This window comes from Danio rerio, chromosome 5 (genome assembly GCF_052040795.2).
Source record: "Danio rerio strain M-AB ecotype USA chromosome 5, GRCz13ab, whole genome shotgun sequence".
In the NCBI taxonomy this organism is placed as follows: domain Eukaryota; kingdom Metazoa; phylum Chordata; class Actinopteri; order Cypriniformes; family Danionidae; genus Danio; species Danio rerio.
The window spans coordinates 60,755,001-60,772,560 of NC_141025.1; the positions used below are offsets into that span (position 1 = coordinate 60,755,001).

At 35.3% G+C, this 17,560-nt stretch overlaps 3 protein-coding genes across 4 annotated transcripts in view; 2 read left to right on the forward strand and 1 right to left on the reverse strand.

The window, feature by feature from the left end:
• Nucleotides 1-9,486, reverse strand: part of alad (aminolevulinate dehydratase) — a 12,139-nt gene extending 2,653 nt beyond the window's left edge. The window contains exons 1-11 of one of the 2 annotated variants that reach the window (XM_087251906.1): nucleotides 9,397-9,486; nucleotides 7,950-8,072; nucleotides 7,768-7,818; nucleotides 5,415-5,511; nucleotides 5,168-5,303; nucleotides 2,670-2,753; nucleotides 1,916-2,004; nucleotides 1,775-1,830; nucleotides 1,566-1,653; nucleotides 1,269-1,355; nucleotides 1-113 (exon numbers count right to left, since the gene is read on the reverse strand). The exon at nucleotides 1-113 is cut by the window's left edge and continues 77 nt beyond it. In XM_087251906.1, the coding sequence (XP_087108032.1) occupies nucleotides 1-113; nucleotides 1,269-1,355; nucleotides 1,566-1,653; nucleotides 1,775-1,830; nucleotides 1,916-2,004; nucleotides 2,670-2,753; nucleotides 5,168-5,303; nucleotides 5,415-5,511; nucleotides 7,768-7,818; nucleotides 7,950-8,068 (920 nt within the window). In that variant the 5' untranslated portion in view covers nucleotides 8,069-8,072; nucleotides 9,397-9,486. 2 annotated transcript variants of the gene reach the window in all.
• Nucleotides 9,487-9,911: 425 nt separating this feature from the next.
• On the forward strand, nucleotides 9,912-11,647 carry tmem203 (transmembrane protein 203). Its single transcript, NM_001002519.1, is given in 2 exon segments — nucleotides 9,912-10,034; nucleotides 10,705-11,647. A coding segment is annotated over 1 exon segment (423 nt). The 5' UTR covers nucleotides 9,912-10,034; nucleotides 10,705-10,910; the 3' UTR covers nucleotides 11,334-11,647.
• Nucleotides 11,648-13,416: 1,769 nt separating this feature from the next.
• tprn (taperin) overlaps nucleotides 13,417-17,560 on the forward strand; it is a 40,993-nt gene continuing 36,849 nt past the window's right edge. Inside the window, exon 1 of the mRNA XM_087254198.1 lies at nucleotides 13,417-15,513. Within this exon, the coding sequence (XP_087110324.1) occupies nucleotides 13,549-15,513 (1,965 nt within the window). The 5' untranslated portion in view covers nucleotides 13,417-13,548. The remainder of the gene's footprint in view (nucleotides 15,514-17,560) is intronic.

Genomic DNA, 17,560 nt, shown 5'->3' on the forward strand with positions numbered 1-17,560 from the left:
GTCATAGCTTCCATCACTGCAGTACGCAAGTCAAAAGCTCCAGCTTCAGCTCCATGCCACAACATGGCAAATTCACCTGATACATTGTATACAGCCAGTGGATGGGTAGGATGCTGACAGAAAGACAACTACATAGTAAGACTAGTAAAAACATGATGGTCTTTCTATAAATTTACTTTAATTTTAATTTGACTTATTTATAAAAAATTAAATAAAATAAAACATTCAGGGGTTGGACAATGAAACGGAAACGCCTGTTTTAGACCAAAATAATTCCTTAGTATGGTGTAGAGCCCCAATAAAGATTAGCCACCAGGCTGGTCAAACTTAGCCATGAATTCTCCTTTCTAAATTGGCCAGTGTTTCGGTTTTATTGTCCAACCCATGTACACTTACAGTTTAAAGATATATAAATACATACATACTATAGAAATTTACAGCAGTCTCAACATGATTAATTGAATTAATATTTTTAAAGAGAAATTTGTATATACAGTGGGGGAAATAAGTATTGAATATGTCATGTTTTTTTCCTGGGAATAATATTTCTAAAGGAGCTGTTGTAATGGAATTGAACCACATTTTGGTAACAACTCAAACTCAACAATATATATATATATATTGAAGTCAGAATTATAAGCCCCCCTTTGAATCTTTTTTTTTTTTTTTTATATTTCCCAAATGATGTTTATCAGAGCAAGGAAGTTTTCACAGGATGTCTGATAATATTTTTTCTTCTAGAGAAAGTCTTTTGTGTTTTATTTCCACTAGAATAAAAGCAGTTGTTACATTTTTTTAACACCATTTTAAGGACAAAATTAGCCCCTTTTTTTCGATAGTCTACAGAACAAACCATCGTTATACATCGTTATAACTTGCCTAATTACCCTAACTTGCATAGTTAACCTTATTAATCTAGTTAAGCCTTTAAATGTCACTTTAAGTTGTATAGAAGTGTCTCGAAAAATATTTAGTCAAATACTATTTACTATCATCATGTCAAAAAAAAATCAGTTATTAAAACTATTATGTCTAGAAATGTGCCTAAAAAATATTCCCTCAATTTAAACGAGGGGCTAATAATTCTGACTATATATATATATATATATATATATATATATATATATATATATATATATATATATATATATATATATATATATATATAATAATAATTGTAAATTTGTTCAATGTAAAAAGAAACTGACATAGAAGATGCCATAACTTGTCTTTATCTATAATAGATAATTATCTATAACAAAAATTACCTTATTCTTCACTTCTCGCACAATATCAAGATATGGTAATCCAGGTTTCACCATCAGCATGTCAGCACCTTCTTTCACATCCCGGTCCTAATAGAAACAAAAAGGAGAGAAAACTTTCCTTGTTCTTTATTTGGAGCATGCCATACTGTTTAAAAACAATTGCTACAATGCTGTTATAGTAATATAGTAAAAACATTGCAGTTCAGATTACATGTGACACAAGAGATCACATTAATGCAAAAAAGGCAAAGAACGTTTTAGTTTGTTGGTTCATTTTGTGATGTCTTATTTTCTTACACAGGCCCGCAGTGCTAGTCCTCGGGCACCAGGAGGTAACTGATAACATCGTCTGTCTCCAAAAGCAGGCTTAGACTGGGCAGCATCTCTTTCAGTGTAAGGAGAAATTAAACTAGTTATTTTCTTTAATTTTGGTATATAATGAATAAAACATCTCAGTGTTCTCATCTTCTATAACCACACAAGACTAAAGAATAACTGCATCCAACCTGAACGGTCCATAGTAGCAGGATGCAAATTTAGCACTGTAGCTCAGCACTGACACCTAAAAAAGGCAAAAGAGACTGAATCAGTATCTGCTATAATCTGTTTTACTCTATTATGTATATCCAGAAGTCACTTCTCTGAACCTTGTTGCCAAGATCATTGGCAATTAGAGCTTGCTTAATGGCTGCAATTCGTCCATCCATCATATCTGAAGGGGCAATGATGTGGCAGCCTAACGGGAGGATAAAGTGTGGCCTCATATAATACAGATGACTCTTAGATATATTTTTACAAAAATGCACATTTTGGGCCTCGTTTGAATTTAGTGTTATTTGTGCATAACCAGATCTTCCCGAAAACTATCCTCTGGATTGACAATATGTTCCATAAATATATGAAAGTTAAAACACTGTGTTACAAGTAAATGTTCATACATTCTAATCATTCATAAATATGGTAGGAGCGAATGGCACACTTAATCACAATTAGCCTAATGCCTGCATGTAATTATAGCAAAATATGTAAATGACATGTCTGAGAATGCAGTAGAATATCTCAAGTCCCTTTTAAAGTTTTCGTTCTAGTAGATTTCATAAATGTAGCCATATGCATGACAATAAATATTTAAAGGTATAGTTCACCCAAAGAATTACAATTTACTTTATATTTGCTCATCCTCAAGTGGTTCCAAACAATCTTTATTCTGCTGAATATTAAAGAACATTTTTTAAAGAAAACTGAAAAACTGTAACCACTGACTTCCATACAACAACAAATACTATGGAAGTCAATGGTGCCAGCTTATTTCAAAATATATTCAAAATTCATTTTGCTAGTTTCACAAACGAGGCCCATTATGTATAATGTAACTGCAAATAAAAACAATTTAGGACTAACCTGCTCGAGCGTATGCCAAAGCAACTTCAGCCAACCTCAAACAGCTTGCGGCATTATCCAAGCTGCCATCTTCACGTAGGATTCCTTAAAAAGTCATATAATATGGTAATATAAATGTTTATATGGTAATAAATGGCTTATTTAAATATAGTAGGTAAAAGATTTTAAATACATGTATATAATTTTTTGTAATTTAGCAGTCACAAATGTAGTTACCACATTGCTATTTATGACCTTGCAGTCCCTATTTATTACAATGCTGTTAAATGGTGCTTACAGACTATAACACTCAAAAAGGCACTGACCAAGCAAATAAATATATTAAACAATAAAGTAAATGTAAAAATGATATCATTTAATGAAAACACACACAAACATTCTCTCCTGTAGAAACAAACTCACAGGTATGATGTAGGTACCTGGTACACACATGCAGAAAAAAAGGTGTTGTCAATGCTGCGGTTTTGTAACACACAAGCTCAATCGCTCTTTCATAAAAACATTAATTATTGCATTAATACCTGCATTAGTCAGCTGCTAATGGCTCAAGCCTCTGTGCTGCTTTGCTCAATCTTTATTTCACTTTTAGTGAAATTCACAGACTCGGCTCATAAATGCATGCTTAATATTTAGTATTGCTCATGAAAATAAAGTACATTAATAAATGTATTAATGCAAGCTCTAAAATTTAAAAAGTTTTGAAAGTAGCCCAGGAGGCATTGGATGAGATGCGGGAGAAAGGAGTCCAACACATTGGAGCAGTTCAGGGTCGGAGTGGGACACCTTTTCAGCCCTGGAGTTTCAAGCCTCAGACCGGCCCACCTCAGTTCACGACTGACTATATTAAAATAAGGTCATTTCCAAATCAGTTTCTAATGACACTATCACGTCTTTTTTTTGAGAAAACAGCTGCTATAGAACTTCAAATGTTCAACAACCCTAACAGTATTATATGTCTTAACAATAAAAATGAAAACAATAAGTTACTCTAACGTGGATCGAACCCGGATCCGCGGCGTCTTAACCTAACGTGCTAACCGCAGGACCACATTAGCGGTGTTCAGAAAGGAGACACAACTGAGTTTTATAATCATTAAAACAGATGAAAAGAGAAGAGTTGCGGTGAAATAATGAATAAAAAGGCTGTGGTCAAGTAAATAAATAAAATTAAAAAGTGTAACTGCTGAGAGCAACAGATTCAGGAGCTAGGGACACCGGCCCTCGCGGCCAAAAAACGGACCAGCCCACCAGGAATTCTCTCGGTCCTCCCGATTAGCCAATCCGGGCCTGGAGCAGTTTAATGACAAAATCCCATCAAATGTGTTGACATACATGATTTAAATTTCTTGAGGTGTAATAACCATAATGATGGATATAATTGGCTCATAATTGACTAATTGTTGGATTTCCGGTCCTTATTCTCATATGAGACTTGAAGACTTGATGCTTTTTTAACCCTAATCATTTTGTTTAACCTTAATCATTTACGGCTTCATTTTTTCTATTATATCTATCATCTAACACTCCTTCAATGTGAAGTTAATAATTTAAAAGGTCAAACATTTATTAACAGGGTTACATTTATTTATAGCAAAACTTCTAATTAATTATGCATCAATAGTGTGCATTATAAGGTCATGATGCCAAATTTTATTTCATGTATTTTAGTTTCAGTGTTTTATTTTTATATTACTTAGACTAGTAATATTATTGATTTCGATAACATGAAACTACTTTAGGCAAGGCTTATTATCAGCGTATGCCAAATTCATTTTAGTTTTGCCTAAGAATTATTTGAAAATTATTAATAATACTGCATTCAAACTGTTGGTAGATCTTTTAAATTATATATATATATATATATATATATATATATATATATATATATATATATATATATATATATATATATATATATATATATATATATATATACATACATACATACATACACACATATATATATATATATATATATATATATATATATATATATATATATATATATATATATATATATAAACTATTTAAATTAATAATAAAAGTAAAAAGTCAGAACTATTAGCCTCCCTTAAATTTTTCCTCCAATCTCTGAGAGAAGATACACATTTCTAAACATAATAGTTTTAATAGCTCACTTCGAATAACTGATTTCTTTTATCTTGTGATATTTAAAGACTTTACTGGGTAAGGTAACTAGGCAAGTTAGAGCAGTTAAACAAGTCCTTGTATAACAGTGGCTTGTTCTGTGGACAATCAAAAAAAAACAAACTACTGCTTAAAATGTTTTTTAATAAATTTAAAACTGCTTTTATTGTAGTCTAAGTCAAACAAAAAACACTTTCTCCAGAAGAAATTTTTTTTTATAAGAAATAGTTTGAAAAAAATCCTTGCTCTGTTAAACGGCATTTGGGAAATATTTAAAAAAGTAAAAAATTGAAATTGAAATTTTTGTCTTCAACTGTATATTTAAACAGACAGAGTTTTTTTTAACTAACCACAGTGTCCATGAGAGGTATACGGACAGAGACACACGTCACAGGCCAACACAAGCTCAGGGAACGTGCTCCGTAGTTTCTTTACAGCCAGCACTGCAGGAGTGTCATCTGCGTCTGCCCCAGAGCCCCTTTCATCCTGAGAAAACAAGTGAGGGGACATTGAGATGTTTTATCAACCCCTTTATAACATACGTGCACTTCAATTACTGACAGCAGTCTTACTGAGGCCATTTCATTTCTCACTGACCTTTGCAACTTTTGCAGGAACTCCAAAAATCAGCACACACTTCAGGCCCTTATCCACAAGGGGACGAAGTAAACCTTCTATCTTATTAACACCGTATCTACAATCAGGAGAATGAGCATCACATCATAACTTGAATAAAGATTTCTAAAAGGAATAGTTCAACCAAAAAACAAACACAATGCTCAGCATAATTGAATACATCCAATTTTGCCAATGAATATTTTTATAACTTTATTAGTACATATAGGTCATATATCTTGGTGCATTTTAATAAAATTATTTTTTTAAATGCATATATTTATTAAAATTATATTTTACTCACCGATTATCTTTAAAAATGGAAAGATAATACAACTAAATTCATTCAAAATATTGGAAAACAAAATGACAAACTACAAAATTTCAACAAAGTTTTTAAAAATTTTTGTTTTTCTTAAATTTTAAATATTTTGTCCTAACATATAAATTTGGGTGTGCTAATTTTGGAGAGTTATCATAAGTTATTTTGTCAGATTTGGCTTCAGTACTGACTATAAAAATATATTAATTTAAATGAGAGATTTGTAACTAATATATGTTTTAGAAGCTCATATATGCTGAGCACCGTACATACTTACTATTTACTTACCCTGAAGTGATTATAAAACTTTATGCATTTTTCTTCTGTTTAACAAAAAGCAGATAGGAAAGGCATTTTGAAAACCTGTAACCATTAACTTCCATAGTAGGTACCAGGTTGCCAGCTTTCTTCAAGATATCTGCTTTTGTGTTCAACAGAATAAAGAGTTATCCATTTTACAATAAACTGTTTTCCATTTATTTTACATGAAACATTAGCACTACATGAAGTAGGACTGCATGATATTGGAAAAATCTGACATTGTGATATTTTGTTTTGCTGCGATACGATTGTAAATTTCAACAGGTGAATTGAACAGCTCCATTTGGAAAGACTGTATTAATTTAGATCGACTGGTATGATCAAGTCTATTTCTATGCAGTGCACCTGTTAACCTAATTAACCTAGTTAAGCCTTTAAATGTCACTTTAAGCTGTATAGAAGTGTCTTGAAAAATATCTAGTCAAATATTATTTACTGTCATCATGACAAAGATATAATAAATCAGGTATTAGAAATGAGTTATTAAAACTATTATGTTTAGAAATAGGTAAAAAAAACAAACAGTTAAAACAATTCTGACTTTAACAGTGAATACATTTAATATTATCTCCATCTTTTAACTGTTAATAAACAATCTAATCCTGCGACGTGACTATTGCAGATACACACATTATAATGTCAAACTATATTTTGTTCAGCCTTAACATGAAGGCCTAGGCATGAGGACACCAGCTATAACTTTTGAACATTTAAGAAGATAAGACTTCCTTTAGAAGAGTTTCCATTATATTACGTGTTGATCAATTTTATATTAATCGTCAGTTAAATGACAAAATAACCAAACCTGACTTTAACAATTAACTAAGGCAAAAATATGTAATCTCTAAGAATAAACGGATCCTTGGCTTATCTATCTGCTTTGTTGGCAACCTCCATCTCCACCCAACATAAAGCTTATCTCAGCCTGCCAGCCCAAACTTCACATTCAAACTCCATCTTTGTTGTACACATCTTGACTTTCACTTCACATTAAAAAAGTATTAATGGTTATTGTATTGATTGAAATCCATAGTCTTCATTTAGACCAATAATCTTGCTCAAAATATCAAAGTCAAGAAAAATTATTAAAATAAGATATGACTGAAATCCACATAGTCTCTTGTCCCAAACTACCTTGTGTTTCAATATGGAATTTTATTAGAAGTCTCGTTGCCTCTTTTTTAATTCAATGATTAAATTCAAATGGTTAATAAGTAGTTTATTCCAAAGATTCTGTCGTCATTTACTCACCCTTCATTTGTCAAGAACCTGTTTGAGTTTCTTTCTTCTGTTGAACATGAAAGCAGATATTTTTAAGAAAGCTGAAAACCTGAAGTCATTGATTTCTGGATTCTAACTTTCTTCAAAATATCTTGTGTGTTCAGCAGAATAAACAAACCCATAAAGGTTTGGAACCACTTGAGGGTGAGTACATTTTCATTTCTGTGTGAACGATCCCTTTAACTGACAGTATGAAATCCAATAGAAAACATAAACTGTTTGGCTACCAACATTATTTGAAATATCAATCATACATGATAAATTTGTGCTGCATTTGAAATAAAAGGATAATAGTAAAATGACTGGTAATGATGCAATGAGGTTTGTTGCATATAACCCCCATTTGAATGTACTGAATGAAGATGAAACAAAAGGAAATGTTGTAAATAGACCATGAGCTATAATTGATACCTTGCTTGACCAGGGAGACTTGCAATTGGTTCAACTGCATCAGGACTGTCACTGTTAAAAAGAATTCAGAAAGGGACCTAATTATTCCACCTTCATTAAATAAAACAAACATTGTAAAAAGTTTGGTTATGAACAAGGAATATAAAAAAGTGACAAATTATTATAAAGAAGAAATGCATTACGTAATGAAGATAGGATATATAAGGTTATCTGGTCTGAGTTCTGAAGCACAGGTCTGCCAATATCGGAGAGTAGGGTGGAAGTAACCACTGTGTAGAATAGATTCAGCTGGCTGTGTCATTGTGCTATAAATTCAAATCGAAAACAAACATTTAGTGACAAAATTGGCTCAACATACTGTATGACATGGTGGCAGAATTAGCTTCATATACCACAGCAGCAAAAACTAACCAACCAACCAAACAAACAAACAAAAAATGTCAGTCAACGAGTATGCATGGGCCAGTTACTACATTCTGATGGTATGATAAAAATGGATAAAATTATGATGGTTTCACAATATTGTTGATTACTGCTCCACAATATATTTCTTTTAAATGTCTGGGTAAAAAACAAAAAAGCTTGCTAAAATGGCATCCTTGGATATCTTTTCGACTGGAGATACGGATGACACAAAAAAACTTTAAACAAAATCTAAAAATCGGAACGGTATAGCAGAAAACTTTGGCGGTTTGGCGGGTTGAATTTTCCAAGCTGCAGTATACCTTGAAAACAGTTTTCATCCAAAAACAATTAAAATAATTTTTTTTAAAAATTAGAAATTTTCAATTTATTTGGCATTTTAAAACAATGCACCTAACCATGTATTATTTCTAATAGTGAAATTATTTCGTTTTTAAATGTAATAGGATTCCTAAATAAAATTCATAATAATTTAATTCAATTGTAAAATATATCATTAACATTGATTAGACCAAAATTAATAAAAAAGATGTTTGGCCTTAACAAAACAAGTAAAAGTAAATTGAATAAACAAATAACATTAATAACGGATAGAAATGGCTAAGAACACATCCGGATTGGTTTGTTATTCTGTCCACTGACTGACTTTATAACAATAAAACTTAAGAATGAATGAGTAAAATGTAAAGCTTGACACATTCTCCTCATGCCAAGAAAGCAGGCATGCAGACATACTCACAAGACACATTTGACCAGTTGCGTAACTGAATCAACTACATTTAACAGAAAATAGTATTTTCAATAATTGCAATAAGTAAGGTGCACCAATAACCGACTCATGGTAATTAAACAATGGTGGGAATGGTTAAGCAGCAAACCTTAATAACGCACTGATTAAATCTTGCATGTTGCGTTATCAACTAATTCTATAAAGATTATAACTTCAATAATTATGACAAAAGTACTTTTTGGAAAGTTACATAATTTAATAAAAACTTTAAAAAGCAGTGCCTACATTTAACTTTTTGGTTAAATATTTTAACAACTGCAATTGGTTAGTTTTGACAGGTTTATTTTAACGTTAGCCAATATTGCACGTCCTAAACACTGCATAATAAATACTTTAAAATGCTAATGTTACGGACACATAAAGCGTCTAAAACTTTTAACAAACTGTTATCAGAAATTGAATTGGGATTAACTTACTTTGTGTTTAGTCGCCGCGAATGAGAAACCGTAAATGACCCAGATCTTGCTAACTGCAGAGTTGCTCCTTAAACCTCAAACGACATGTGCATTTCTTTCATTGAGAGGAAATCTTCCGTCAGTGTTTACACCAAACCTTTCTTCCTCTAGAGGGCGATTGATGGCCCAGTTAGTCAACTTTTATTGAGAAAGTACGATATTGTCATATCTATTCTAGTTTTTTTTTGCATTGTGTACTATACAAAGTATAAAAACGGCTGAACCATATGGGGTTCTAAACAGAACAAGTTACCCCAGTACAGATAAGCCACGCCTGTCGTGTTAATTCTGTGACTTGTGGGGTTGTCATTCTAGCCCTTTTTCATTTCTGTCATATCAAAGGTCTTTATGCTTCTCGGCCTCCGTAGAATTTTTTTTCGGTGGTCTCGCGATATTTCCTAAATAGATGATTTGTATTTGAAATATCGCGATAGCTCATTGGGCTCCTTTTGCAAGGTAAATAGCTCACATCGGTTAGCTTGTGTTCATTACAGCTGTTTATCCACCGCTGTCAACCCACCCGTTCATTAACGACCATTTAAAAATGTAGGTTTACGTTATGTTATCCTTCAGCCGTCGCTGCGAATAATATCTGTGAGGTAAATGTTTTTTTCAGCGTATCATTGGCACATTTAGTACTCGTCATCTCATGCTAACTGACAGCAAGCTTGTTTAACCTTATAGAAACAATGCCGCAAAATGATCGACGTTAATCTACATGTAACTGCAAGTGTTTTTTAAACATACTGTATGATGTTACGGGTATTTAAATTTGATTTAGTTTTAGTATGTTATAATATAAATTGTAATCTAATAGTTCAAGAATACAAAACCGTGGGGAACAAATGTATATATTTTTCAAAATGAAGTTTCTATCTATCTATCTATCTATCTATCTATCTATCTATCTATCTATCTATCTATCTATCTATCTATCTATCTATCTATCTATCTATCTATCTATCTATCTATCTATCTATCTATCTATCTATCTATCTATCTATCTATCTATCTATCTATCTATCTATCTATCTATCTATCTATCTATCTATCTGTGTGTGTACAATAACTATATATATATATATATATATATATATATATATATATATATATATATATATATATATATATATATATATATATATATATATACATACACTTACCCCTTTTTATAATTATATTCTATATTCAATCATTTTATAAAATTTTATATATTATATATTTAATGAACTGGATAATGAAGTGTTTTTCCATCATTTATTTTTTCAGATTTGTTAAATGGATCTCAAGAAAGTGGACTGGGTCCATCTCAAAAGGAGCACGATGCTGCCAAAATAACAAAACACTTTTCAGTGAAGTCTGTTTTTCATAGACTTTTATCCACTGACTTATTTGAACGGTTTTCTTCCCTTCTAACTCCTTATACTAGTGGTTGACCAGGTAAAGCCATTAATAATCAGCAGCAGCCATTAATAATGCTGTTCTCTCTGCGAGAGCTGGTGCAATGGCTGGGCTTTGCCACATTCGAACTGTTCCTCCACTTGGGCGCACTGCTGGTTTTCAGTGTGCTGGTGGCGCTGCACATGGACGTGGATAAGCAGACTCTTGAAATGAGTTGGTGGCTTGTCTTCTCACCCTTGTTCACTGCTGATGGCCTCAGTACCTACTTCACCGCCATTGTATCCATCCGGCTCTATCAAGAAGGAGAGAAGCGTCTTGCAGTGCTGCGCTTGCTGTGGGTGCTGACCGTGCTCAGCCTCAAGTTGGTGTGTGAGGTACTGCTGTGCCAGAAACTGGCCGAACAGGAACGGGCACAAGATTTGTGGTTCGGGCTTATTGTATCCCCACTTTTCATCCTTCTACAGCTGCTCATGATTCGTGCTTGTCGTGTCAATTAAAGGACAAATGGTCTGCACTCATGCCAATGGACTTATATGTATGACATGGACACATGCAGGCATGAAGAGTGAATCCTTGTGAACTACACATTTATTGTGATCTTGTCTATTTTATGTTCAAATCAATTTCTGGCACAAGCATGTATACATGGCATCATAAACAATGCTTAAAATGTGCAGTTTTTGATTATTATTATTGTCCTTAAGTGCTATTTGGTCTGGATTTTTTCTGAATACCGTCAATGATGCTTTATATGTGTTAGTGTACTTTTATTGTTGTTTGTACAGTTGTAAATAAACCATTAACATTCAAACACTTGTTCTCTTGCTGCTTTTTTTAATTTGGTATTATTACTTTAGGTGACAGCAGTTTTTAGATGTTCAAGTTGCTGATGCGGTAAATAAATGACGTGTAATATCCACTAGATGGTACTATAACATGCATTTTCTTTTTTTTTTATCAAACAAGCTGCACTCAGTACAAGCCATTCAATTGTTCGTTGCAGAATAAATCCACAGCAACACTGTTTAATGTTTTTATGATGTTAGGAGCACCGTGATATCATTAAAGTTCAAGTTTATCTCATGCATATCTCAGGAAAAAAAAATGTCTTCAAAATTGTAGAAGGGCCTATGTTAAAATGAATAATGTAGTGAGATGAATATATATATATATATATATATATATATATATATATATATATATATATATAAACAATATTCTGTCTTGCATCAAAAGAATAAATGGTAGCAGGTGTGCTGTTTGAATGAAATGCCCTTTATCGTTTTAGTTAATTTCAGATGTGTGATCATACAGTTAACATGACATTTCCTGTTAGCAAGGGCAGAGTTACTGTAAATAATAAGTCGTGTTATTTTTGGACCTTGCACTCAGTTTGTGATAGCATAAAATAATTTCCTCGAACAGATGTTTAGACAAATTAAGCCTAACTGGACATTATGCAACCCATTGTAACTGTAAATGGCAACAATTGTACTAAAGGTCGCACATCCATATCTTAAATGAACACATTTTCCTGTCTTCAAAGAGATTTTGAGGATAATTCCCCATAACAGACTACAGCAATCTAGATACAGTCTATAATTAACCTGACGCGTGGTACTTATGATGTCTTGCTAATCTTTATTTATGTGCCCTTTTATTTAATCTCATTAAAACTGGATTATGAGTGTGACGAGGACAGTAATTGTACCACGTCCTCAAAGGATATGTCATTAAAACTGTCACCAAATAACAGCTAAATCAGTGGTTCTCAAACTGTGGTACGTGTACCACTAGTGGTACGCAGGCTTCCTTCTAGTGGTACACGGAGAAATGAAATATGTCAAGTACATGATAAACACATTTCAAAATTTATTAAAAATGATGTATATAATATGCCATATATGACATATAGCCTATATTTCTGAGGTAATCTGCCACTTTTTTTAACTGTGCAGATATGTAGCTGCTTTACTGGGCCTACTACGCTACTGTATTTCAATACTGCTCATTTTGGTGGTACTTGGAGAGACAATTCTTTTCTGAGGTGGTACTTGATGAAAAAAGTTAGAGAACCACTGAGCTAAATGATAAACAGTATATGATCACATATATTTACTTAAATGTATACATTTTATAATCATCCATTTAACTGATCGGTTTAAAACTAGTTTATGGCCAGATGACTTTCTAGACTTAATTCAGTAATGGGACAATGGCCCCTCAGCAAATATTGTGCCCACCATGAAAAAAAACAAACAACAAACATATAATCAAGTGCGCGCAAACATACACTGATTTTAATTTACGTGTAACTACTTTTCTGACTGAGTTGCACCAAACACCTTGCAGTTTTGCTCATTCACGACCATTCAGAAAAGAACGCAGAAAAAAATGTTTAAAAAATCATGCAATGGGCGTTTCTCGCTGTGCTTGACTGACAGGGCTGCTCTGCATTCACAATAGTGCGAGGGCGGGGCATATATTAAAACAAAGGTGTGCCTGAAGTCAAAATGACCAAATGAGGTGTCCACCCCGAGACGAAACGGTGACGTCACTGATCGAAGGCGGGATCCTATCGGTAGACTGGCACATCATCATCATGCAGGATACATTGTTGCGGCTGCAATGATGTACGAGTAGGAATAAGGAGAGGCGCTGCAGGAACAGCGATAGATTATTCGGCTTCACACCTATCATCACAAACCCATAATGTCGGGCGGGGATCTTCGCGTTCTTCACCAAGAGCCCGGGCAGGAGAGCCCGAGAATGCCGGCCTGGAAACGCGAGATCCTTGAGCGGAGGAAGGCGAAGGGCGGCGGGTCCGGAGCAGGTGCCGAGTCCGTCGCATCTCGACTTAACGGCGAGGTAACGGGCAGCAAAAGCAAGGACGATGTTGCCAGCACATCTTCTAGCAGGAACTATTCCGTTACTGCTGCTAAGCGCTCGACCAAAAGCCCGGATCTATCGCCGGTAAAAACAAAAGAGCACTGGCCATCCGCGGAGCCGAGCGACTTGGAGGAGAGAACGGCAACAGACAACGGAGGAGCACAGGAAAGCCTGGTGCTGCAAGAGAGTTTGGGTCCGCTGCAGGAAAACCCATTCATTAAATTGGAGAAGGAACGCAAGAAGCGTCAGAGCCAAGAGATCTCCTCGCGACCCGTTCAGCACATCCTCGAGTTGTACGGTAGCGTTCCCGGCATACGGACTATACGCGCTGAAAACATCATCATTATTGAATCCGACCCGGAGTACTTTCCGGAAGGATGTGGCTTGAAGCATTCATCGAAACTGCAGCAGAACGGCACGGTGAGCGGATACAGCTCGCTCAATGACTTGTTAGATCGGAGAGGTAGTCCGGTTACGGAGATACGCGCAAAGGAAGTGGTCATTTACGACACTGCGCTTAGTAAAAGCGAGGAGAACCTCAGCACGCTGGTTTCCGCCCCGCTGGAGGGGCAGGGGAGGGTGAGTCGCATGCTACAGAAATTTGACAGAAATTATGGCAAGCTGCAGCCCAGGTCTCGTAGCACTGAAAACCTCCTAGACTTGGATCCTACCCCTGTCAGGCCAAACTCCAGACCTAAGCCAGATGTGGTGCCAAAATGTCCAGTGTCTCCGCAAGCCGGCTGCTCGCACAGCAAGGTCTTCCAAAACATCCAGTCTTCCTCAAGCAATCATCACACCTCTCCAAGTGACTCAGGGAGCAGTACACCTCTTTCTGGATCCCCTCAGTTAGTGTCTTCCGCACGCAGACGTTTTGAGGGGACTGGGGGACGAAGTGTCACTGTCCATCCTAAGGAAGACAGTGACAGGTCCCCATCCAAACCTGTTCGAGAACGGGATTGGGACAGCACAGATGGGGCCTCCAAAGCAAAGGTGCCATGCTCTCCGGAGAGCCACCGTTCCCGTGCCGACTGTACTTCAAACCCTATGTCACCTCCCTTGTCACCCAGCTTTGAGATCCGTCCGTCTCCTCGGCCAGATCTTTCTCTCCTTCCAGCTGGTGATCTACAGGCCCGTGCTCTCGCCAACTTGCGTCTACAGTCTCGCAATTCTTTCACCGTCATTCCCAAAAGTCGCACAGCCATCTCTTCACCTGGCAGCACTGCTCCATCCAGCCCTGTTCTTTCCCCCTCATCCCCACGACCTTTGGTGGGTGTGGCAGCTTCAGAGCCAACAGTGCCAACCCCTTCACCTGCTTCTTTTACGCCGCCTCCATCAAAGCTTACAGAAAAGCTGACTGTAGAAGCCAAAGCAGGGTCTCCCCAACATACCCTACCCGCCATAACCCCCTCTCCAGTTTCTCAACCCTCAATTGACTTACCTGTTTCTTTAGACTCTCCTCTGGAGGACCCTCCAGTTGATAAGCTGCCTATCACAAACATTGATGACATAGTTGTGGAACCCACACCACCCATCCTGAGCCCTGCGATGCAGAGGCGCAAAGGGAATACATTTACAGTCGTCCCAAAACGGAGGCCTGAGGCTCAGTCTAGCCCTTCTGAGGCCCCAGAAGTTGTCACCGAATCTCCAAGCACGCCACAGGCCCCTTATGCTCATCTGGGTACCCTGATTAAAAAGCGTTACCCTGCTGCAGAAGAAATTGAGGTCATAGGGGGCTACCTGTCCCTTGGGCGATCCTGCCTCACAAAGACAGGCTCAACTGGAAAAAAGGTAAATACACTTATTATTATTAGAAGAATACTGACTGATCTTTGGCCATTTACTCACAAGATATGTATTAAAGAAATAGTGGCTTATAACAATAATTCATTCAAAAAAAATCTGTAAGCATATAGTGACCCTCATCATTGAAACCTCTTACAAATAACTTTGTTCTGTGGAGCACAAATTAAAAAATTAGACATCTTTGGTCATCATCTATTTGTAGTTTTAGCTTTGTGCAAATACACACTAATGTAAAAATGCTAAAGGACAGTTTGCTGGGTTTTTATGGCCTGTACAAAGGTTCAGTGTGTTGTGCACTGGATAATTCAAGATGTCATCACAGTGTTTTATTGTTTTTTTTTCTGTACTACAAGGTCACTGACCCATCAGTCTGATCTAGTGGTAATTTAAATCTTGTTATAATTTTGTCTTGAAAAGTGGTTTAATATTCCATACACCTCTTTCAACTTTTATTAATGAAAGAGATTACATGATAACAAAAACACACAAAAGTTATTGGACTGCTTTGGCTGTCATAAGACATCAGTGGGCCATGCTCATATAAATCTACACCTGGGGTTAATCTGTCTGAAAAGGACTTCATGCATCCACCTAAAACCAAAACACTAGCTGATGAGATGTACTGTAGAAGATTGTGCTCTGCTACAGACACAGATTACAATATATGCTCTTGTTGAGACTTTAATTTATAACCAAATGTAAATAGCAGTAAAGGACTTATTGGTGGAGGTCAGGTGATTTAGGGTGGAAAATGAGTCATGTGTTGCTTGTGGAATTACTTCTCAGAGTTCCTGAGGTCTGATAAAGATTTTTTAGGTTTGTTGTTAAATCCTGAAAGGGATGTTTTGGACACTTGTTTAATCTACCCTTCAAAAAAGATAATCTGCCTTTTGTTTAAAATTATTACTTTACAAAACCATACGTGAGGTTAACATACTCCCATTTATTGTCAAAATTAATCTCAAAACAGGAAACTGACTAAGTAGCAATGATCTTTCACTTCCTGTATGTAGTGGTGCTGTGTCAGGTAGTCATGGACTCTATTCTGATTGCTATCAAGTACGTTTAGAGCCTTGCATTTGAAATGAGTATGTTCCTATTGTGACTATGGACTTTGTAAATTCATGTTTGCCATATTTTTCAGTAACATATTTTTGCGCCTCTGATTGATTCTTATGGAGACTCATAAGGACCTACACTATGCTCTAGCTAAATTTGGGACTATTTGTAGTCAGTTTCAGTTCTGTTCTTTAAATGTTGAAAATGACTGTCTAACTTTCCTGTTTTTTTCTCAGCCTTTGATATATTCCATAGGTCTTTGTTTATGGTTTATTTTAAATTAAATGCTTTTCCTAGACAACTTTAAATCTCATAGAGGATACTGTATCACAACTTTCAAATAAACACACAAATTTAAAAATAAAATGTCTAGAATCATAATCATAAAGATATCAAAACACATTACAAATTTTAGAAAATGCCTGATTTTCAAATAATCTACTTTTCCCCTTATTTAACTGAAGGAAGCAAAACACCCCTCGACATAAAGACCCTTGATAAAACACAAACCATGTTTCCTTCTAACATAATACATTTTATTAGTCCATGCAGGTAAGAATGATTGATTCTTACAGATCGGTGCATATACAGAGGTCTCTGGTAGGGTTAGAGCTTTACTTCTTTGGTTAAAAATTCTTACTGAGTTTTTCAACAAAACCCTCAGTAAGGTCCCTAAAGCCAAATTGTCCTCCACTTGCATCCATAGAGGGGTCTCTGCTGCAGAGTTAACTGGTGCATCCTCCAGCAAGAAAATTAAAGCTCTAACGATGGGAACCCAACAATAAAACTTATGGTCTATGATGTTTTCTAGTCAAACCTAGTTTTCTGATGCATTACATGTAATGGATACCAAAATACACTCCAAATCATCATCATCATCATTATCATCAAAAAAAAAAAAAAAAGATTAAAAGTTGCTGTAAAAAAAAGAAAGTTCAGAAAAATGTATATTTCAAAAATAGAGAGAGAGAGA